General features: G+C 54.5%; 1 protein-coding gene across 1 annotated transcript; it reads right to left on the reverse strand.

The window, feature by feature from the left end:
• Positions 1-1,575: 1,575 nt before the first annotated feature.
• Positions 1,576-18,898, reverse strand: CHST1 (carbohydrate sulfotransferase 1). The gene is made up of 4 exons (XM_072970800.1): positions 18,455-18,898; positions 5,682-5,803; positions 4,918-5,014; positions 1,576-3,706 (listed from the first exon to the last, which is right to left on the reverse strand). Exon 4 carries the CDS (start codon positions 3,662-3,664, stop codon positions 2,429-2,431), a length of 1,236 nt encoding a protein of 411 aa, XP_072826901.1. The 5' UTR covers positions 3,665-3,706; positions 4,918-5,014; positions 5,682-5,803; positions 18,455-18,898; the 3' UTR covers positions 1,576-2,428.
• Between the last annotated feature and the right edge of the window lie 3,837 nt (positions 18,899-22,735).

Genomic DNA, 22,735 nt, shown 5'->3' on the forward strand with positions numbered 1-22,735 from the left:
CCATAAAAGTCAAGGGGAGGGGTTCTTTCTAAGCAGCCCAGAAACTCCAGTGTTTCATGGTTCCAGCATGAAGCCACCCACCCACAGAATACAGGCTTCCAGGCTCTGGAATAATCCAAAGCAGGACAATCAAATAGCAAAGAGAAGGGAGCTCTTTGGGACATAAGCACCACAACATCATTTACTGTAACAGGAAAAGAACTAGCCAGCCATGGCCTCCTTTGGAGCAGGCCTTCTCTAGGTGCTAGAACCAACTGGCCAAGAGCAAGGCACTGATTATCTGGGCACTGATGCCAACTTACACGTTGGCTCCCTTACCATAGGCTGGAGAAGAAGTGCCTGTGAAGAAGCGCCTGTGAACCAGAGGTGCAAAGAGGGCACTGAAAGCTCCAGGCTGCACCCACCAGTCCTGGCAGAGACTTCTCCAAGCCAGCTTCCTGGTCTTGAAATATGAGGATGTAAATCTGTCTCCCTTTTGTAGAAAAGAAACCTGAAGTCCAGGAAGATAAGCCTTTGACTATTGGCCACTTTAATAGTCATGGCCACCCAAATAAAAGACTACATTTCCCAGCCTCCCTTGCATCTAAATATAGCCATGTGACCAGGTTCCAGCCAATGAGGCATGAATGAAAGTGATATCTATAACTTTGGGGGGTTTGCTCACAAATAGCAGACGTGTGTCCTTTCTTGTTTTTCTCTCCTTCCCACTGCCTGGTGAGACATCTTGGACCATAAAGCCAAAAGTAACACCTTAGGACTGTAGGGTGCAAACAACATGGAAGGAGCCAAGTCCCCTAATATCTGGGCACACAGCCTGGGAGCCACTATGACAGCTCTGACCAGCCTGCACGCACCGTTAAATTGCCTTTCTTGATTAAACTACTATTATCTATGGTGTTTGCTCTAGCCGCTGAATCATGTAATACGACCCAGGACTTGGTTTCCTCAGGAAGCCCAGAACCACTGGGGCTGCCTAATCCTAGACACTCTCATTGTCTCAGGACAACAAAACTGTGAACTCCACCCCAGGGGACAGCTGTTTTCTTGGAATAAGAGCTGAGGAAGCTGCTTGGAGGAAGCTGCTAGATTGCCAAGGATGGGAAGGAAGTAAGCAAGGTTGATGTTCCCCCAGTGTAGACCCCAGTACGCCAGCACTAGGTGTTAAAATACTGAAATGCTTCCAGACCACTGCCCTGAGCCAACCCACACCTTGAATAGTTCCCTTCCCTGGCTATCCTGGCCCCAGGTCCAGCAGTTAAAGGGGTAACATCTGGCACAGAAAAAGGTGACCAGGACCTCATCAGGATTACCAGGCAAATCATACTACTTGGTAAATATTCTGAAGGTCACCCCTGGCTGTAAGGTGCTTGGTCTCAACTGATTGAGGGGAAATGTAACCCTGAACTCGGTGTTGAGGGTGATGAGAGTGACATGAGTTCTGAAAGCCAGAGACTGGTCACTGAATTCCCACCTCCATCTCCTTCTCTCTCCTCTTCCAAAGCCAGAAACACCTTGGTGGGGTCTAGATGTTTCTTGCCCATTCAGAATGTCCCACAATCACACCCAGACATTACAGCACTCTTTTATTTACAGAAAACACAGATAATGCATTTCAATGTTCATTAGCAAACTGAACCACTCTTTTTTTTTCTTTTTGGCACAAAGAAATATCACAGATGGACCCCAAGATCGATCAGAAACCCATAACATTTATCAGTCATCACTGGTCCGGGGCAGCCACAAAACTCAGAGACAGACAGACAAATAGCATTGCCACAGACTGGAAAAAATAAACAAGGTCCACATTCACCTCACAGTAAAAACCTGCTCACCGGCAGGCAAGGGCAGGCAGGAGGGGGCAGTTTCTCTGCTCCAAAGGGGGCAGTAGGCATTGGGAACTGAAGCAGGATGGGGAGAGATAGACACAAATTAGAGAGAGGTGGCCTTTTTGATTTTAACCTCTTACCTTGTAGCAGTAAGACAGTGCAAAAACTACCATACCCTGACCACTCGCCCATTCAAAATGCTTCAGAAGTTGTGTGGTTTGGGGTGTCTCTCCTCGTGGGCGCCTGTGTGTGTGTGTGAGTTTGTGTGTGTGTGTGTGTGTGCGCGCGCGTGTATGTGAATGTAGAAGTGTGGTGCTTGTAAACATTGTCACCGTCCACCAGAGACCCAATATCAGCATGTCTGAATGGGGTGGGGTGGGGTGGGGGCTGGACCCCACTTCACGTCCCCTCTGCCCCCAGTGATTCCTGTCCAAGACGTAGTGCAAATTTCAGAGACAAAGAGAGGCAGAAGAGGGGAGGGGGGCAGGTAGGACACAAAGACCGGGTGGGAGAGTGAAGGGGAAATAAGGCAACAGTTAAAAACGGTCCATTTTATCAAAACCGACACCATGTGCCCCTCGCCCCCACCCACGGAGCCCTCGTCACGAGAAAGGGCGGAAGTCCCGCTCCTCCACCAGGCTGATGGAGGGGTTCTTGAGCTCCTCCTCCGAGGTGGCCATCTTATAGCCCAGCTGCGCCAGCACCCGCTGACAGGCGTTCTGGGCAAAGGCCACGATGTCATAGGAGAGGCGGAAGCGCCACTTCTCGGCTGTGGCCGCCGAGTTTCGCACGGTGCCATATTTGTGCTTGCCCAAGGTGGGGTCTCCCTGCGTGTTGTTCTGGATCCAGCGCGCCACGTGGCTGTCCAGGGGGATGCCCAGGAAACCGTAGATCTCCTCGGTCTTCTTCATGGGGTTCCTGGCCAGGTCCTCGTAGCGCACCAGCATGTACTTGCCCTTGAGCCACGGCGGGCGCATAAGGCCGGTGGACACGGAGTTGGAGAAGTCCTCGCACACCGTGGTCAGCTGCGTCACGTCCAGGTTGTAGGGCTTCCTCCCGGTGCCGTACCACAGCCGCCAGAGCCGGTACGTGTCGCGGAAGGTCTCGCTGCGGGAAGCCAGGATGCCACGCGGGTCTCGGACCAGCTGGATGACCTTGAGGTTTAACCGGGGGTCTTCAACCAGGGCCCGCAAGTCGTTAACCTCAGGTACCCGCACTGTCTTGATAGCCACGTGGCTGCGCTCCCGACAGGCCTCCGCGGCCACCGTCAAGTTCAGCAGACCGCACTTGCGCACGCAGTCCCCCTCCTCCAGGACCAGGTCCGCGGAGCCCGGAGGGTCGCACACGGGGCGAGAGCACAGCACCCGGCTGGCCCCACGGCGGAAGATCCTGTCGGTGGTGTGGTTGACGGGCGGCGGCTTGATGTAGTTCTCCAGGAAGTAGAGGTCACAGTCGTAGAGGCTTCTCAGGAGGTCACGGCTGGCGCCCAGCATGACCCGCCGGTCCGCGGGGCTCTTGCCCTGCGTGAAGCGGGGGATGAGCGTGTTCTGGACGTGGTAGAGGGGCTCAAACAGGTAGAAGACGTCCAGGTGCTGGTTAAAGAGCTGGCCCACGAAGGAGGAGCCACTGCGCGTGGTGGCCAGGATGAGGATGTGGGTCTTGCGGGAGAGGTTATAGGCGAAGGTGGGGCCCTCCTCGCACAGCCGCTCCGCCAGCCCGGCCTCGGCCAGCCCAGGGCAGGTGTGGAAGGACTTGGCCGTGAAGGTGCGGATGGCTGTGTACTGGATGGCGATGGAGGCCAGGGCAAGGAGGAGGACAGCCTTCCAGGAACATTGCATGGCTGGGCACCTTCATGGGGCTGCTTCTCCACCATGTGAGGTCTGTAAGCAAAGGTGGGCAGCCATCAGGGAGCAGCCAGACTCTGTGCCTGACACAGCCAGGGCACTGGCTTGCTCCCTTGGAGGAGGTGGTCCCCAGCTGGCTGGGGGAAGTACCCCCAGCTCTGTGCCCCAATGCCCACCCATGCACCAAGGCCAAAATGATTCTTGTGGTAGACTTCACTATTTTCTAGGGACTCCTAGGGGCTACTGGGGACTAAACGAACTCATCCCTGTACCCTGGGGTTTAACCTCCAGAATTCAGGGTCCTCCAATCATGAACTGAGTCCTGAGTGGGGCCTGACTGTGCAAGACCTTAACTCCCCCAACTCCCCCATTTAGGGAATGACCAGTTTCCACCTCAAGCCATCCCTCATCACTGTCTATCACCCCCTGCCAACATCTCCTGGGCCCACCTGCATCTTCTTCTACCCCCGTGAGCTGGCACCCAGTTCCCCATGTGGTCCATCTTTCCTCCAGCTCCTGCCCACCCCCAGGAGGAATAAGAGTCCATTCAGATGCTGCTTCCTAACTCCAGCCCCTGTGCAGAAAATAAGCCCTGTACACCATGAGTTGGTGCGCTGCCAGCCTCTGCTCGCCCTTGCCCACTGGGCGGGGAAAGATGGATAACTATGTCAAGCTGTACGACCCCCCCTCCCCCAATTTACAGATGCAGGCCACCAGCTTCCAGATGAGGACTCTTTGGGCTCACAGAGTCTCTAAGAGTCAACTGGCTCAGAGCAGAGATAGGGTTCAGGGGCTGCTGAGAAGCATCCCTTTCCAGGCTCCAGCGCCCTCCAGAATTTGCTCCTGGCCCCTCGGGGAGGGGTCCAGGCCCTGGGGAAAATGACCCCCATGTCAGCAGAGTGAACCGGCTCCTCCAGCTACCCCCATCCCCAGCCAGACCTCAGATGCCTCCACCCTTAGGCCCTCACCCCCTTCTGCCCATAAGGTGAGCTCAGGGACCTCACTGATCCAGCAATGGCCCCAGAGAACCCAGGTGGAGAAGAGAGAAGAGGAAGGGATGAAAAAGAAGGGGCATCTCAAGGAAGGGAGAAAGTGTGGGGGATGGGGAGGGTGTGCCAGGGGTCCCAGGCCAGGAGCAAACCTGAGCATCTGAAAGTCACTCCCAAAAGAGGCCAGCTCAGCTAGCAGCCCTGGGGGAGGCCCGGGGGTACTCCAAGGGTGAATGCAGGGAGAGCACCAATACTTACCAAAGAGAGGCTGTTCCAAGCTGGGGAGTCCACAGCTGCCAGGTCTCCTGGCCAAGTCAGCAGTCACAGCCTGGAGAGCAGCCCTGTGGCCAGCAGACTGCCAGGAGACAGAGAGGAGGCTCTGAAGTGGGGTCTCCCAGAGCCTCCCCACCCCTTCTCCTCTGTGTCCTGTGCCCAACAGACTGCTCCCCAGGCCTGGGCAATGGAGGCCCTGCCAGCTCTCCCAGATCTCTCACTGACTCAGGGCTCCAGATAACCCAGTGCCATCTCTGAGCCCCTATGGGTCCTGCCCTCTGGGTCCTGGGCTGCATCCCACCCCCTTCACCCACCTCTTCCACCCCCTACCCATACCCTCCTAGCAAGCCACTGTCCCTGTGCTCACACCAGGCCTCAGTGGGCAGGAAGCTGGCGAGCTTGCATGCCCAGCTGACTGAGAGTTGGTGCCTCACAAAGGCAACCACCCCAGGGAGTCATCCCTCCCAGCTGCTACCCAAGGGAGCTGCAAAGAAATCCACTGGCCACAAACACCCCTAAGCCTGGCTAGCTCTGTTCAGCTTTGCTGACAGACTGACCCAACCAGACACAGTGCATAGTGCCCAACAATGGAACAGAGTTCAAGTTATCCCAGAAAAGGGGGCCAGGGCACACTCCAGATAGGTTCTACATTTATAATCAACAGAGCATTCTGATTCTTTAAAATTCATCTCATTCAATGATTCCCCAAGAAGGGGTTTAGCAGAAGTCAGCAAGGGTGAGGGACTCACCCCAGACCTCCATGTGGAAATGGCAGCTCAGTCGAGAAAGCCCACACACTGAGGACAGCGAGGAAGGGACAGCCAGGAAGTGAGGTCTCCTTCCAAGTACGTGGAGAGAGGAGAACAGTTACCTGAAATTCAAAGCAAAAGTGGACCAGGGCGGATTTCCGACCTTGATGCTCTTTGCAGATTCTAGGTTAAAACACCAAGATTGCGCAGCGCTATCTTGGGAAGCGCCTACTGAATACAGCAATGGCCCCAGAGAACCCAGATGGGGCAGAGAGAAGAGGAAGGGATGAAAAAGAAGGGATATGTATTAAGTGTTAAACCCTTTACCAGTGCGAGCTCATTAATTCCTCGCACGAACTTTACATGGAAACCAGGACTGTCTCCATCAACCAGGCGAGAAAGCCGGGGTACAGAGATGCGGAGAAAGCTGCCTGAACTAACACACCTGGCTTAGTCCCCACCCAGCAGGTTCACCGGAGCCCCTGCTCCCTCCCTCTACGAAGACATGACAGACATGACTGACCGTTCCTCCAGCTTACCCAGACTTGGCCTGCAAACATGCATTCAATTAACGTCCCTGGCTCCTTTGTGAATTGTCGTGAGAGGAACTGGGCATTAGATGGGGACGTTCAGATGGTTTCTGAGACAGAGCATGTGTCTTCCCTTTGCTGTCTGGTCTGATTGATCTACTGGCTCATGGCTAGTGGGATGAACTCTGGTGCTTTGTGAATATTCTTCCCACATCCTGCTACTTGGCACGACTCCTTTGGGGGCGAGGCAAGTGGGTCCTCAGTTCACAAACCTGCAGCACTGCCTGGCTCAGTGCACTCACCCAACCCTGCACACTGCGTTATTCCTTACAGCCCCCTCTGGAAGGCCGGGGTCCTCACTCCCATTGTTGAGATGATGAAACGAAGGCGCAAAGACTAAGTAAACAAGCATGGTCAAGTATGAAGTAGCAGAGACTCGAATCCCTCTGGGTCAGACTCAGGCCAATGCTGTGGCCCTTGCACCATCAGGTTAGTGGGGAAGAGACATGCTGAAGCTTGGGGAGGGGCACCAAGGCTGGGCTGAGATAGCAGTGCGCCAGCTGAGGCTCTGGGGCCCAGGAGTCCTGTTTTAAGTATGGAACTCCACTTGGTACCCAGGGGAAGCAGTACCACATCACCAGGTGGCAGTAAATAGGGGAAAGGCAGAGTGAAGACTCCTGGGAACTTCCAATGTGATCAGAGGAAAACCAGAGCGCTGACCACATCCCATCCCACCTCTGCCTCACCCCATGGCAGAAAAAGATGCCATCTCCATCAACAGGGTTCCATGAGGTACCCAGAGAGAACAGCTTCTCTGCATTAAATGTGACTCCTTTGCCAAGTGCAGGCCCGCCCTACCCAAGGGTCCCAAGACAAATGTGAATGCCTTTAGAGAACAGATAGGGAAATGCCATCAGTATTAGTGCAAGGTAATATTTTTAAGCTATTTAGGGGGTCCATACTTCAGCTGTGATGCGGTTTCATTTGGCTGTACTTCCTTTGTGTTTATTCACAAGCGTCTGTTAGTTATCTAGCATGAACCAGCCACTGTTCTGGGCCCTACGGGTTAAATAAAATGAAAGAAGACAAGCACTTACAGGGCATTCAAGATGTTCCTCCCAGGCAGATGCTCCCTTCACAAGCATCTGCTCATTTAGTCCTCACGCCAATCCTATGAGTTCATAGCCCCATTTTAGAGATTAGGAAACTGAGGTTTCACAAGCTCACACCCCTAGTAAGGGGTAGAGCGGATTCCAGCCCAGGTGGTATGCTCTAACGCCCATGCACAATCCTCCGCCCTGACCCACTCCTTCTTCCACTCCATTCAACACCCTTTGGTCCCCACCAAGACAGGAAACAAGCCTTAAAGAGTTTTCACTCAACTCTAGGATTCCAGTTCCAAAAGCCAAATTCATCCAAGGTTTTCTTTAAAGAGGAGCATCTTTCAGGGAGGAGACCATTTCAGTTTCTTCCCCCCATGTCCCCTCCCCACCCTTACCCAAAGAAATGTAAGGCCAGGATTGGAAGCTGCTGTCTTTGCCAATAAATCGTAAGTAACTAAAGCATCTCAGTGTTATAAATCCCTAAGAAAGTAGGACTCAGATTCACAAGGTACAGCCTGGACACACAGGAGGGGAATGTGTATGAAGGCCCAGCCACAGGCCACCCCCCTGTCCCTCCAGGAGGGCAGAGTCAGGGCATGGGAATTGGAAAATGGAGGAAGTCAGGCGCTCCTAGAAATGCCCGTACTCTCCTGCCAGCCTGGCAGAGCCGGGCCCAGGGCCGGCCAAGGGTCCTTGGTATGCTGGAGGCATCTGCCCTGGAAACCAGAGGCCTTGAGGCTAGGCCCCTTTGTTCCCAGGGGAGCTTTGGCCACTGCAAGGGACTCCTCGATACCCTTAACCTCTGAGCCCCAGCGCCCCTCCCTGGGCTTCTTACAGCCTCTGGTATGCCTTCCCTCCACCTCTGGTTAGCCAAAATCCAGGCAAACCTTTGACACAGGAGCCCAGAATCTGTAAGTTCTTTTGGGAGGCAGGGGTCTTGCCCACTCCTAAAAGAAAGCTCAGATTTCAGTGTCAGCCATCTTCAGATTAGGGCACAGGGGGCATGGAAAACATCTCCATTTGGGAAAACTATAATTCAGAGCTAAGAGCTCAAGCCATGAAACCACACCCACCTAGATCTGTCACTTAGCAGGTGCACGGACCTGGGCGACTCATCAGTTGTCTCTGAGCCTCAGTTTCCCCACCCACAAAGTAGGTATAACTGTAGTAGTGGCTGTAAGAGTTAAAGGACTTAAAGCATTTAGTCCATGCCAGGCATATAACAGAGCACAGCCTTGTGTTTGGGACATCGGCTCTGGCACCAGCTCTATTGATGACCAGATTTCTCAGTCTCTCTGGCCTCTGTTTTCTCACCTTCAAAATGGGGATAATTTTCAAAAGCCTGTTGTGAGGATTAATTAGTTAATATGGTGCCTAGCATAAAGTAAGCACTCAATAAACGTGTTACTATTATCATCATTAAATGTCTTGCTTGCCTTTTCCTCAGGGAAGCCCCTCAGAACAAATCATAACTGACTGACAGGGAAGCAGACACTCCCTGACTGCTGTGCCCTAACCTCTGCCAGGCAGGCCTCTGCCCACGGCCCACGGCCCCTTCCTTCCTCCCTCCTCTCCCATCCCTGGGAGCTTTCTCAGGCAGAGCCACCGCAGTGGCTTTCCTGCTTCCCTCTAGTGGCTACATCCTGTAGCGCAGCCTCTTAGCACCGCGTCTTTATTGTGTTCAGAACTCCTGGCTGGTTGGCTGCAGCCTGATGTGAGGATGCAGGCAGCAGGAGGGGATGTTGCAGGAGGTAGTGAAGTGTGATGAAGACACAGCCGCCCCAGCCTGCGGGCTCTGCTCTCCACACCCTCTCTTCTCCACCCACAGACCAAGAGGCAAGCAGCAACAGGCAGCTTTGTATCGTCTGAAGGGCCTCTGCTTCCTGGCCTCATTCCGCTCTGGCAGGGGAAGGAACTCTGAACTGAATGTCACAGGCAGGAGCAGCCCACAGGCTCTGCGTTTCCCTGGCTGGGTGACCTTGGACTCACCCCCTAGCCTCTTTGTGCCTCGGTTCTTCCACAGATTCAACGATGCTAAGGGCCTCCCAGTTCTGACCACTGGGGTTCTCGGATCCCTGGAAGGCCCAGTACTCTACTCTCAGAGTCAGGGCCACCCTCGCTGCAGGCAGGGGGACCCTCCTTCCAGAGTGGGAAGGCTCCAGTCATCTGCTAAGAAGATACAGGGCTGGCAGCGCTGCCCACACCCCATCCCGATCCGTGGCTATCCTGGAGCCCAAGAACCAAGGGGCTCCATCCTCTGCAGCTTTAGCCCCTGCCTCCTGCTCTATGAAATCCCAAGCAACCCAGAGCTATGGCTCTTTGTCTTTTCTGGGTCACAGACCCCCTTGGAGAGACACAATCCCTCTTCCCGGAAAGATCCATTTGTGCCCACAATTTTATGCACAGAATTAGAAGGTTCCAAGACCTCCTAAAACCTGCCCATGGGCATCCCTTCTCTTGCCTAGAGGCTTAACCCCTTCATTATGAGCCTTTCCCACCCTAGGATTTTCTTTTCAACTGACTCTATCAGAGAAGGCTCCACAGATGTGTAAGTACCGATGGGGAACCATCACCCAAGATGTATTATTAAGTAAAAAAGCTCAAGCCAGAAAACACACATGCAATGCTATGTAGCCATTTCTCATTTTTTAAAGGGGGGTTGTCTGTGTGTATACATATATATAAATACATATATATATATATTTGAATATATTTATGACTGACCAGAAGATCTTGCACTGAACTGGTTAACTGTAGCTGTCTGGTGGGAGGAGCTAGACTAGGGTGGGGGCAAGGCACAGTTTATACTGAGTGTTTTGATTCAGTTTGAGTTTATTGACTTTGGGGACAGAGTGAAGCCACCCCATGCAAGAACTGGAGGGGCGACTGATGAGCAGGTGGGGCACTGAAACTCAGCACTGGCATCTCACTGTGCCTCCTATTCTGTCCCCAGGGCACTGACAGCCAGATCTCTCCTCCCCCATTCCCAAGCACCAGGGTTGAAATTCACCACCTTTCGGCCAGAACTGGTCTCGGTTTGCTCAGATAGGGGACAGCAGTCACCTGGTGCTGCTGAGACAAAGCAGGAGCTGAAAAGGGCAAGACCTCAAAAGGGGGCCTGGGGCTTTAGGGAGCAGCTGAGGTCCAAGTTGGGGAAATGACTCCCCTCTCCACTTTTTTCTCCCTCTCTGCTTTTTTCCTCATTTCAGCAAGCTCTGGGGAGATAAGAAGAGCAGAGGAATAAAACCTGAATATTGTATTTCTCACCAGACTCAAGAGCCAGTATGGAGGGACCCCAAGGCAGTACAGTCCCAGGAACTGGAGCAAGGGGCAGAGGGAACTGGATGGTGGGGGGAGGAGCTGGCAAACAGGCCTCTGGGATGGAACTTGCAGAAAGGAAATGCTTAATCCCTGCATCTGCGGTAGCCAGCGTTGGTCTACCATAGATGTTTGTTTAGTTAAAGCTAAAACACATAAAACAGCAAGGTTTTCTCTTCTCAAGGAAAATGAGTTGATGAAAATGAGGCAAGGGGAAAACAAGGGTGTGAAAGTCTGAAAGAACTAGGAGCCAGGTCAGTGTACAACAGCCAAGCCACTTCTGGGCTACACATATCGGTCAGAGCTACCTGGCAGCCAATGGGAAAAGAGAAATCTTTCATTAACATGTTTCATAGGATCTGTGAGATAAAGATGAAAGCATCTACTCAAGAGATACCCAGCTATTCCTGATACTTAATCCAGCACAAGATTTCTCCTGAAAGGTCTCCTGGAGAGCCCTGAGCATGTACGGCTGTCCTTAAGACCTCATACCTAACAAGTCCAAGGACAAGTTTCACAGCGCTGTGTCCTTGAACAGCCTTCAAAATGAGCGGTATGTCCACATGCAATTCAGCCAGTGCAACCTTCCAGGGGAGGCAATCTGATGGGGTCCAATCTTAGCCTCTGTGTTCTGGTGACACCCAGGAGAGATTGAAGGCCCCAGTGCTTCCTTCTCTTTGGGGTGGTGCTCCCTCAATTGGAAACACTGTGAGGTCTATGGTCCTTCTCCTAGAATCTGCATCAACACAAACATGGTTTTTGTGTACAAACTCTAGGGTCCCTGGGCCCTGTGGCCCATCCACAGACCCCCACAGGCAGAACCAGTACATCCTTTGGGCATCACCAATGGGGGTAAGTTCTTACAATCATGGTTCCAAAGACAAGCATCCAGAGAGTGACGGTCCACCAACTTTACACCATCAGCAGAGCTGCTTGGCTGCCTCTTATAAGCCCTGGTGTCTCTAGAGCAGGTCACTCCAGTGTCCACACTTGATGACCTTGGGGATACACATGGTGTCTCAGGCCTCCTTGAGAAGTTACCCACAGGGGTGCAAGGAAGCAGGCTGGGTGGTGGGGCCAGCCAGGCCTGGTTTGAATTCCACTGCTGCTGCTTTTATAGCTACGAGACCTTGAGCAGGGCACTTAACCTCTGCAGGCCTCAGTTGTCCTTATCGATGAAATGAGAAAGATGATCACAGACTCTTTCAAATACCTGGGTTGTGAGACAGAAAGCCAATGAAGCTTAGCACAGGGCTGGGCACAGAACAGCGCTCATTAAGGAAGAATAGTGAGCATAAATTTTAGGGACCACACTAACCTACAGACAGGCCATAGTGGCCTGGAAATGTTTAAGGAAGTTAAAGCAGACACTACAGACTTCTCCACGAAGCTCCCACCATCTGTGTTGTTGGAGACTCTTGTTGTTCAGCTGCAGAGACTAGCTACAGTCCTGCCCGGGGCCCAGTCCATCAGCGGGGTCCAGGCCCAACCTGAGGAAAGTTTTCCCCAGCAGTGGGGAGAGTGACTGACCTCCTGGCACGAGGCCCCAGTGTGCCGACTCCTCACGGGGGAGGGATGAGTCAGAAGGGCCTGGTTCCCTGTCTCAGGCTGGTCCTACCACAGCCTGGCCTACGGTAGGCGGGACCCTTCTGCACCGGCACTGGACGGAAAAGCCCCAGTTTCCTGTCCTCCCTTCCCCCACCCAGCAGCCACAGCCAGAGTCGGAATAGTACCAAGGCCCCGCCCCCTGGATACTGGGGCTTCAGCCTATCCTCCCAGCTTCAAGGACGGGAAACAGCCAACAGGAGCTAAAGCAGAGGCAGCTGCCACTGGACGGGCTGAGAGGGGGGCCATCTGTCCCTGAATCCTGAAGTCTCCAGTCTCAAGCCACCTGCAGAAGGCCCAGCTGGTCCCTGGGGATGAGGGAGGGTGGGCTGCGTGTGGGGGAGGCTCACCTGAGCCTTGAGGCTATAACACAGGAAGAAGGGGCTGCAGGAGTGGACCCCCAGATGTGACCACCATTCTGGTTCCCATCAAGTGGGTGCTGACTGCAGGTACCCTTGCCATTTTTCATGGATGAGGAGCCGTGAGGCTCAGGCAAATGAGGGAACTGGTCCCAAATTGCACAGCTAGTCTGTAGTGGGACCAGGATTCAAGCTCAGATCCTAGAACTGCCCCAGCCCTGGCCCTAAGCACACAGCTTAAGCCCCCAGGCCACCCTCAGCACCTGGAGACTAAAGGGCAGGGGCAGGGAGTGCCAGGGCCAAGGTGGCTACAAGGGTCCCCACACATACCGGTGCCAACCCTGACCTTGGCATTCACCCAGACCCAGACATGGGTTCATCCAACAAACACCTACTGACCACGTCTAAGGATCAGATCCCTGCAGTGTCAGCTGGATGGATGTGGGCTGCCTATGGCCCCTCCTGCCTGGTTCCCCCGCACACCAAATGCATATGTACCATCTCACTGCTTCTCGGGGGCTTCTCCCTCCCAGCTGAATGACAGAAGGAAGGTTATCCCAAGGATTAGAAGAAATAATGTATATGGAGAAGCCAGATGCAGCATCCCACCTGATGGCAGTAACCAAAACACACTCTGCTCCCCATTCCGGGGCTCCAGGTCTGGCTACGCAAGTAGAGGTGGGAGTGGGTGGTTTCATGGCCGATGAGCACAGGGATGCCCAAATCCTCTGCAGCCAAGAGGACACCAAAGGATGTCTTTATTACCGCCTAGCCTGAAGTGGGCTGGAATGGGAAAGGCCCAGAGGGGGCTCCCCTGTTCCATAAGCCCAGAACTTATCACCAGCCCGCAGCTGGTCCCAAGGGTGCCAGGTGGTTCAAACTGTCAGTCTTCCGTCTCCTGGATGGGAGCTGCTCACTGATAACATGACAGTCAGACTAGTATCCCTGCCCCAACGTTGACAGGGACCTCCATCAGAAGACATAATGGCTGCTGCTCACCGAGGATCCATTTCACAGGTGAGAGGCAGAGGCTCACAGAGGCTAAGTGACTTGTTCCCACAGCTGAGTGGTGGCAGCATAAAATGGATTGAGGCTAAGGGGTGTTGTGTGTGAGGTGCATATGTAGCGAGGTCCTCATCTGTCCAAGTTTCTCCCTTAAGACTATCCTTCCTTCCTTTCTGACCTCCTAGAACCCTTGTTGGGAACCACCCCAGTTACATGTATACAGCTTAAGTGGTTAGGAGCAACAGAGCAGAGGGTGAAACCCATACGTTGGGTCCTGGGCAGCCTTACCAGGTCCCCAGGGAGGAGAGAGCACACCTACTTCCCAGGGCAGGCGAGGGGCTTAAACAAGATCTCAAACATAACACTTCTAGCATAGGGCTTGGTACAAAGCTCAATATCCTCGGAATGTCAGCATCAGACTTGTCTGTCTGTCGTCTTCATCTGCCAGCAGAATCCCTGCGGTACCAGGCCCTCTGACCACCCCCACCCTCAGTGCCCAGCTTGAGGTCCCCAGTGCACTGCGGGGACTCGGTGGGTGCTAAACTACTGGCTTCCCCCGGTGGAGTCGTGGAGAAGGGAAAGGCTGTGCTGTGATCTCCATCCCAGAGGAAGAGATGAGTGTTCCCAGCAACTCCCAGCCCACAGCCTCCCAGCTCTAATCAAGGAGCAAATACAAACAGGGAATCTCTAAACATTTAGAAAACGCGGGAACTCTGTGCCCCACGCGGCACCGTGGGGATTTATAAAGAACAAATCATGCCTGACAAACTTGATAGCTTTTTTGATAGAATTACAAGACTGGTAGATGAAGGAAATGCAGGCAGGGTAATATATCTTGATTTTTAGCAAAGCATTTGATACAGCGCCTCAAGTAATCTTACAAAATTAATTCAAACAGACTTGGCCCTAAGCACTTGTCATGGGGCTGAAAGCCAGAGGGGGGAGGTCCCAAGGGTCCTGGGTAGAGGAGGCAAGCCCAAGGGTAAGGAGCTAAGGTACAGAGTCTGGAGACGGGGCAGGGCTGCCAAGACCCGGTGTTGGGTCAGATCTTATCCAACATCTTCATTAATGATCCTGAGAGAGGGAGTAAACAGTCCGTTAATGAAATTTGCAGAGGATATTAAATTGGAAGGTGCTGTGAACACCAATGAGGACAGCAAAGCGGTCCAGAGAGACCTGGGGGAAGAACCTTGGCAGGGAACTGTCAGCCTGGAGGAGGGTGGGAGGTGCGGCAGGGCAGCAGCGTCTGGGGCTACCTGGAGAGCCGGGGAAGAGGAAAGGGCATCCCCAGGGCTGGGATGGTACTGGGAGCAGCCACAGTTAGCTTGGGTGATGGCTTTAATGGACAAGCCCCAAGAATCTCAGTTTTCCCATCTGTAAAATAGAAGAAATGGCAAACAGATATGGAGAGCTGCTTCACAGCTCTGAGAGCTGGTACTGATGCGGGGAGTGCCTTTAGGGAACTTGGAGCTAAAAGCCATCTTATGGGAAGGGAGGAGGGGAACAGTGACACGAGAGGAGGAGGATGTGTCTGCAGGCCAGGGAGGGGAGAGCAGCAATAGAAAGACGAGCGGGTGAGGGAGACTGGCTGAGCCATTCTTGGTGCCCAGAATGTCCTCAAGCCACTGCCCTGATGCTGCCAAGGCAGGTGCTGCTGGGGTAAACAGAAGTGGGCAGACCCCTGTCCCAGCCAACTGGGCAGGAACATGTCAGCTGGTGGCTCAGGCTGGAGCCCTGAGCCTGTCCAGATTCATAGGGTATACTAGGAACACTGCAGCAACAGAGGTTCTAACCTGCAGGGACGAGGAGGCCAGCATCTGTTATCTTTCTGGAGAGTTCTTATTCCCTCTTTGGCAGATTATCAGGAGGGAGATGCTTCTCCAGTCAGGCGAGCCAGCCTCTCCAGGATTGGAAAGTTGTCCCAGTCCAGTCCCTTCTCTATCCTCAGAGTCGGACCTCTCCTGTCCCTCTACCTCTGGCCCCATCCCAAGGGGGCTAGACAGGAAGCTGCCCAACCATCTGGACTTGGAAGATTTGTTCCCACAAGGCTCCTAGACAGGTAGGGTCTGAACAGGAGCCAGGATGTCCTAGCATGGCGCTCAAGCCCTCAGCAACCTAAATAAGAGCTCTGTGGAAGGAAGAAATGGATAACTGGTTCCCAGCTGGGGGTGTACTGGCGCTGCTGGAGAGGCTCTTCCAAAGAGGAGGCCAGCCCTGCCAAAAGTCAAGACCACCCATTGAGTATAGAGGATGGATCCAAGTGAATGCACTGCCCAGGGAGTTCATCCAACAGCCATTAATAATAATGACACTTAGTGAACATGTACTATGACAGCGTTCTGACTATGACTATGACTGCCTTCCTCATATTAACGAGTTTGACCTTGACAACAACCCTGTGAGGTAGGTAACTGCTCTTATTGCCTCCATTTCACAGAGGAGGAAACCAAGGCATACAGTGGCAACCATGAGTCTTGGCACCTAGTCAGAAAGCCCACTGGAGAAGCAGCCACCTGCCAAGAGCCACAGGGGGAGCTCAGCGGCTCCTGGTGGGGGTGGGGGGGACCTCATGAGTGGAGAGACGCAGCCCTTGCTATTAGACCCCAGAGCCTCGCCCAGACTCTCCCTAGCCCCTGTGAAGGGAGTTGGTCCAACTCTTGCCACACTTGTGGAGCCTGGTTTTACTATATGTTTCCCTTCTCCCCCACCAGCGCCGCGCTACACTGAGTCCTCCGCACAAGTCTGTTTCCATGGAAACCATACAGTGACTCAGGGCTTCGGGACCTTCTCTGAACCAGATTATGAATATCAAATGCTCCCTCCCCGCACCAATGCAGAGTGAGTTGGAAAAGTAAAGAGAGACCCACAGTGGGCAAGGGAGAGGAACAGAGGTGTGAGCAAAGGGAACTCAATGAGGCCCAAGCCTGGACCCCCGCGAAAGCATAGCATCTGGGCCCCACTGCAGGCTCACTGGAGCACAGATGTACAACTCCGTGTGTGTGCAGCCAGTACACACATACCCCATATCAGCAACATCAGTACCACCCCTCCTCTGGAACTAGGGCCCTGTGGGTGGGGGCAGGGAGGTAAGGGGGATCGACATCCCTCCTGATGGGGGCCTGCACATTGCAAAGGTGGCTGAGGGGCCAGGGAGGAGGGAAGCTGTCTTGCAAGAGGAGGTTGACTTCAGATGCTAAAAAGGAAACCTCTAACAAAAAGCACTGCAATTCTCAGCAAAGAGGGAAATTTAGATTTTCAGGGGAAAACATGTTTCTGCTTTGAGATGAGGAGGTTAGATGTTAACTGCATGTGCCAGGAGGGAGGCGCTGCTATGATTTCAAAGCCTCAGCAGGGTTGGGGGGATCATCAGCAGAGACTTCATCTCACTTGCCCCCCTATCCTGGCCTGGCCTATGGTGGCTCACCTGCCCTGATCAGGACAGCAGCAGGGAAATGAAAGTTTGCTGGGCCAGGCTCCTGGCCTCCCTCAGGGGACCCAAGGCCCAAGGGCAAATCCACCTCCTCCTTGCCCCAGCAGCTCCCTGAAGACCCAGGAAGGGGAAGAACAGAATAGGTTGGAGGCTTGATACCTCCCTGGTGAATCCAATGTGTGAGTCATGACAGTGAGTGCACTTTGAAAAAGAAACAGGGTCATGATGATGCCTGTGATTGTCCCCAGCAGCCAAAGACTGGAGCCTGGGAACTGCCTGCCCAGGTAAGGTCTCTGCCTGAGGCAGCCAGCCCCACCTCAAGGGGTTGAGGAACCCTTAAAGCAAGTAATTGGTACCTCGGCCCCCACCTGCTTGCTTCTTACACCTACGGCTCCTCTGGCTGGCCAAAGCAGCTACCTTCCCAGCCAGGGTGCCTGCCTCCTGCCCCCAATCCCAAGTCCCCTCTGCCTCCAGCCTCTGTCAGCCCTCCGGAAGATGCTGGGCTCAATTGACTGGACACCCCAGCTCCCTGTCTCCTGCCTCCACCTGTCTGTCAAATGTCTATGCCGGTCCTCTGGCACCTGGACTCCTGGCAGCCCTTCTTAGAAGCCTCCAGCTTAGGAGCAGTGTTTAAGTCCATCAGGAGAAAAGCTGCACCAGAGGTGAGGAATCTAATCCTGGGAAGGGGTGGTTACAGGATAGGGAAGGGAGTACCCTATGGCATCACAAATCAGGCCAAGGTGCAACCCTAAGATAACCATCAGGGCTTATTTTACCTTTTAACCCCTAGCTTCTCGGCCAAGGCCACTGTGGGTTCCCAGAGCCGGAGCGGGGCTGCTCTCCGAGTCCTACCCAGAGAAGAGCAGGAAGGTGGTTCTGGCTGGGGGAGTAGTGGGGGTGGTCGGCACCTTCTGGCAGCCCTGGCCCCCCCCGGAGACTAGTTCATCGCAGAGTGATCGGTGCGGGTGCGGAGCAGGGGCTGGGAGCAGGAAGCAGGAGGCAGCCCCTGTCTCTGGGTGCAGCTCTGGTTTGGAAAGTTGGTGCAGGCGTGGGGACCTCAGGGTCTCCAGGCGCCTCAGCAGCCCCGAGCCGGGCAGGCTGTGGGACGATGAGCCCCGAGCAGACCCCGAGTGCGTTCCGCAGCAGAGGGGAGCCGGCGCCTCGCGGCCGCCGCGCGTCTCAAGTTTGCTGCCCTCCTCGAATGGGGGCGGGGAGGACTGGGGTGATCGCGGCGCTCACCCACCGCCAGCCCGGGAAGCCCCTTCCTGCGCCTAGCACGCTGTTGTCCTCCCCTCGCCCCGCACCGCCGGTAGCGACTGTCCCCGAGCCGAGGGGCGTCTCCCACCGCGCCCGCGCCCCTCCCCGCTGCTGCGGCGAGCGTCCGCTCCCGCCCGCCCCAGGGCCCGCCGGGCCCGGCCGGTACCTGGTCGGGGGCACACCGGGAGCCGCTGCAGCGCCCAGCGCCGGCTCCATCCTCGGGTCTGGAGTCAAGCTCGCCGGGGGCTGACGGGCGGCGGTGGCGGCGGCGGCGGCATCCTCCGCCTCCCGCGCCCTCCTCCTCGGCCTCCCTCCTCCCTCTTCTTCCACCGCCTCCGCGCGCCCCTCACGGGCCCCTCTTCATGGCCCGGGGACGCGAGCCCGGGACGGCTCGGCCAGCGGAGAACGTCCTCCGGGGCAAGGTGCGGGACTAGGGACGGGAGCGCGAGGGCCCCAGGGGCGCTGGGCCAGGGGCCGGGACCCCGAGCGCCGCAGCCCGGGGCGCCGGAGAAGAGCGGCAGCCGCAGGCGCCGGAGCCTGACCGCGCGCCCGCCCGCCCTACGTCCAGAGCCCTGAGCGGCGGCGGCGGCAGCGGCTACAGAGCCAGCGAGCGGCGGGCGCTGCGGTCCCGGCTCCACCCCCCCAAAGCCGCCCGCCCCTCAGCTGCCGCCCGCCCCCTGCTCTTCCCCACCCCTCCAGCGCTCGCCCTCCCGCTCCCCGCGCCGCCCTGCAGGCTCCCGCTTCCCGCGCCGCCCCAGCCACCAGCGCTTGGGACACCCCTTCCGCAGGCCGGCTCGTGTGCCAAGCCCCCATCCCCTGGGGGGAGCCACACCCACTTCTTGGGTTTGGGGAGACCCGCGGAGGAGGGCGCAGGCTGCCCACCGTCACCTCTTCCCCTACCATCCACCGCACCCCTGGTACCGATCACCGAGGGTCTTCCACTGGAGTACCCCTCTCCAGAAGTCCGGCTGGAGCCCCAGCCCGCCCGGGCTCAGCTGTCCTAAACCCCTTCCCCAGCCAGTCCAACGCGAAGACTCCAGAACTCAGAACAGGAGCCAACCATCTTTTGGTGCCAATACCCCAACACACTCCCCTAGCCCATTGGCCCCCTCCCCCACTACCCCTTTTACTTCTCAGATGCAGAGATGAATCATTTGCCCCTGCTCCATTTGTACTTCTTGGACAGGGTCGAGGGGGTGGCTTAGGGGAGCACTAAGGTGGATCTGCTGGCAGACCCTCTTCCGGGCCAGTGCTTCACCCCGCCCACCCCTTCCTACCAGACAGTGGGCGCTGGCGCTCCTAGGTGGAAATCAGGAGCCACTGCTGCCCTCACGTAGGGGAGACCTGACGGCAGAGCCCACAGCTGGCAGGCTGAGGATCTCGATCCTTCGTTCTTTGCACAAATATTGACTGCACATCTCCCGCAGGCCTGGCCTGCATGGGCACCAGGGACTCATTGGTGACAAGACAAACGGACCCTTGACCTCTCAGAGTGAAGTGGAGGAGAAGCAGGGTAAACAGGCAAAGAATATCATGAGATCAGTAGTCCCTGAGCTGAAGGGGACCACAGGGAATCCCAGCTCTGCCACCAAGGAAGCCTGTTTCCTCATCTGTAGAGGGGAGGTGACTGCACTGGCTGGTCCCCTGTGGCTCCTCAGCTCTGACCAAGCAATTCTCTTCTCAGGCCAGGAAAGGCAGTCAGCTCCATCTCCACCCATCTCGAATCTCTGATTTCCAGTTATAGCTGAACAGGAGTTAGAGAGCCCTGGATGACTTGAAAACTTCAGGCACCCTGAGGAAGCTTCCTCACCCAGGACTGAAGGACCCCCACCCATCCACAGACAGTGTGGCAGAGTGGTTGACACAGGTCCTGGGTCAAGCCTGCCATGTATTTGCGTGAGTGATGCAGCCTCTTTGCACCTCAGTTTCTTCCTCCAGAAGATGAAGATACCAGTCTTCACCTCTTGGGGCTGCTGTAAAACACTAGATGGTAAAATGTATGCAAAGCACTCAGCACGGTGTCTGGCACATGGTCAGTGCTTAGTAATTGGGCAGTGTTGTTACTGCTATTGGCTGGATGGTGTGCAAGGTAGCCAGGAAGTATATTCACTCATTCAATCACCCAGAGGAGGATGTGGCCTCTATGCTTCTCCGGGGGACTCAGGATTCAGATCACTAAGACTGTCTCTCCACCAAAAACCAGATGGTATGGAAAGGGTCCCACCAGACCAAACGGTCATTTATCTTCATTACAATTGCAAATTCTTAATTATAAACTCCCCCACAACTGCCTGCCACAAGCCTGGCAGTGAATCCCCATCAAGCCAGTGTGATCCAGTGTGATCCAAGTTCACCTTCTAGTGTGTTTTCCTGCAGCGGTAGAAGCCTGGCCTCAGCCTGCCTGCCCTCCACTGTCCACAGCCCAGATGACAGCACCAGTCTTCAGTCCCAACTTCAAGGTGACCAGATCTGTTTCCCATCATGTCCCCCAAGGAGTGGCAGTGCTCTGGGATACCTAACAAGAGTGCTGACCTTCCAGCAGCAAGGATTTCGTGTTTCAAAATCCCGTTTGCCCCTCCATAGAAAATCAACTTCTAACAGCCCAGAGCTGAGCCATCAGAACTTTCCCTTTTACCTAGAGCTAATCCCTCCCCAAGTCTTTAGCCTGACAAGAATAGTCAGGGTTTAGAGAGCACCTTCTCTATCTCACCCTCTCAGATCCAGCGCCTCATTTTTCAAATTCTAGTTTATTTCAGGTGGAGAGGAGAGAAATGTACATCTGGCTGACATGAAAAGATTGGTGGGATGGTAATGTAAAGATAGAGTGGAATTTGGAAATTTTGGGGGGGGGAAGAATATTTAAACTCTAAAAATAGACAAAAGACCTGGTCTCAGGAACACCAGGATTCTGTTTCATTTCCTGGAATCTCCCAGTAGACAAGCATGAGTATTTCATGAACACCTACTGTGCATACTGCCCTGTGGGCAAATGCTATTGGGGAAGAAAGGAGGGAGAAAACAGGCCTTTGTTCAGGGAATTTGGATCCCACACAATGAAGCAGCAAAAAGCATTTGCCACAAATGTGATTGAGTGCAAAATGTGTAGCCTTGGAGGGTCATTCAAGGAGGGCTTCCTGGAGGAAGAAGCAGTTAAATGGAGGCTTGAGAGATGGACAGGTGAAAGAGCAGGAGAGCCTTTGAGAGGAAGCTGGATGGAGCTTATTTGTGGGATAATAGGAGGATTAACATTAATGGCTAACCCTGTGCCAGGCACTGTACTATTTGCCTTGTGTGGATTATTTTGTTTAATCTTCAAAATAACCAAGTAAAGGAGGTATTATCATTCCCATTTTATAGATGAATAAAACTGAGAACCGAACAGATTAAGTGGCTTGCCCAGTTTTGCAGAGCTGGTGAGCAAAGGAGCCAGGATTTGAGCGAGCACTCTGTTTCCACCCACTAACCACTCCGCTGTCCCCCCATTGCCCACCTGATTCTAGTGGGGGTGCCTGCAGGGAGGAACAGCAGATTGAGGGGGATAGGAAGGACAGTGGCAGGGGTTAAGGCCTTCAGAAACCCTTAGACACAGGGGTTTCCTGAAATAGAGCCCCCAGACCCTCCTGGGGAATGCTAAAATGAGTTCTCCCCTCAGTATGCACGTCCCTGGGGTTTTGGGAAATTGGTTAAGGGATTTGGGGGCTCAAGATTTCGGCTTTTTAATATCTCTCGCTGTCCATGTGGTGGCGATCTGTGCCACCCACCTAGTTATTTCAGTCTGTTCCGGGAGATTGATGGCTCAGGCTTTGATTTAAGACCTGCTGCTGCGATCCTCAATTTCCCCTGTCTCACAGGGATGCCGACAAGACAGCAAGTGCATGGAAGATGGCTCCTGGCTTTTCCTGGACTTCGGGCCTGAGAGCCCAGAGCACCTGTAAAGAGAAAGTTCCAACTTGGAAAATTTGGACAGAGGCAGCATGGCCCAGTAGACCCATCCTCTGGAGCCTCAGTTTCCCCACAGATGGTGTGAAAGGGGTGATGTTGAGGAGGCCATTCAACGATAGAGTTGGGGCAACCCTCAGAGGCCAGCTAAACCAACTGCTTCATTTCACAGATAAGCAAACTGAGGTCCAGAGAGGCTAAGTGACTTCGCCAAGGCCACACAGGAAGTGAGTTGAATCTTCAGCTGGGTCTCCAGCTTTCCAAGGGAAATGTCACTTTCATGCCTCTTATCCCCCAACTCTGCCCTGCTCTAAATGAATTCTGGTCTGGGGTGAATTCCTCTTCTGGATGAATCAAGGGGCCTATACTTCTTTGTGGCTGAAATAAAACAAATATTTGAGGCCCTTACCTGGGGTTAGATATTGGACTGTCCCCTTAGGAATATGTGATCCCATTTCTTCCTCACAAGATCGCCCAGAAGTGGACAGGCCTTGCCAGCTCCTGGGTT

The sequence above is a fragment of the Vicugna pacos genome, chromosome 10, assembly GCF_048564905.1.
Source record: "Vicugna pacos chromosome 10, VicPac4, whole genome shotgun sequence".
Lineage (NCBI taxonomy): Eukaryota > Metazoa > Chordata > Mammalia > Artiodactyla > Camelidae > Vicugna > Vicugna pacos.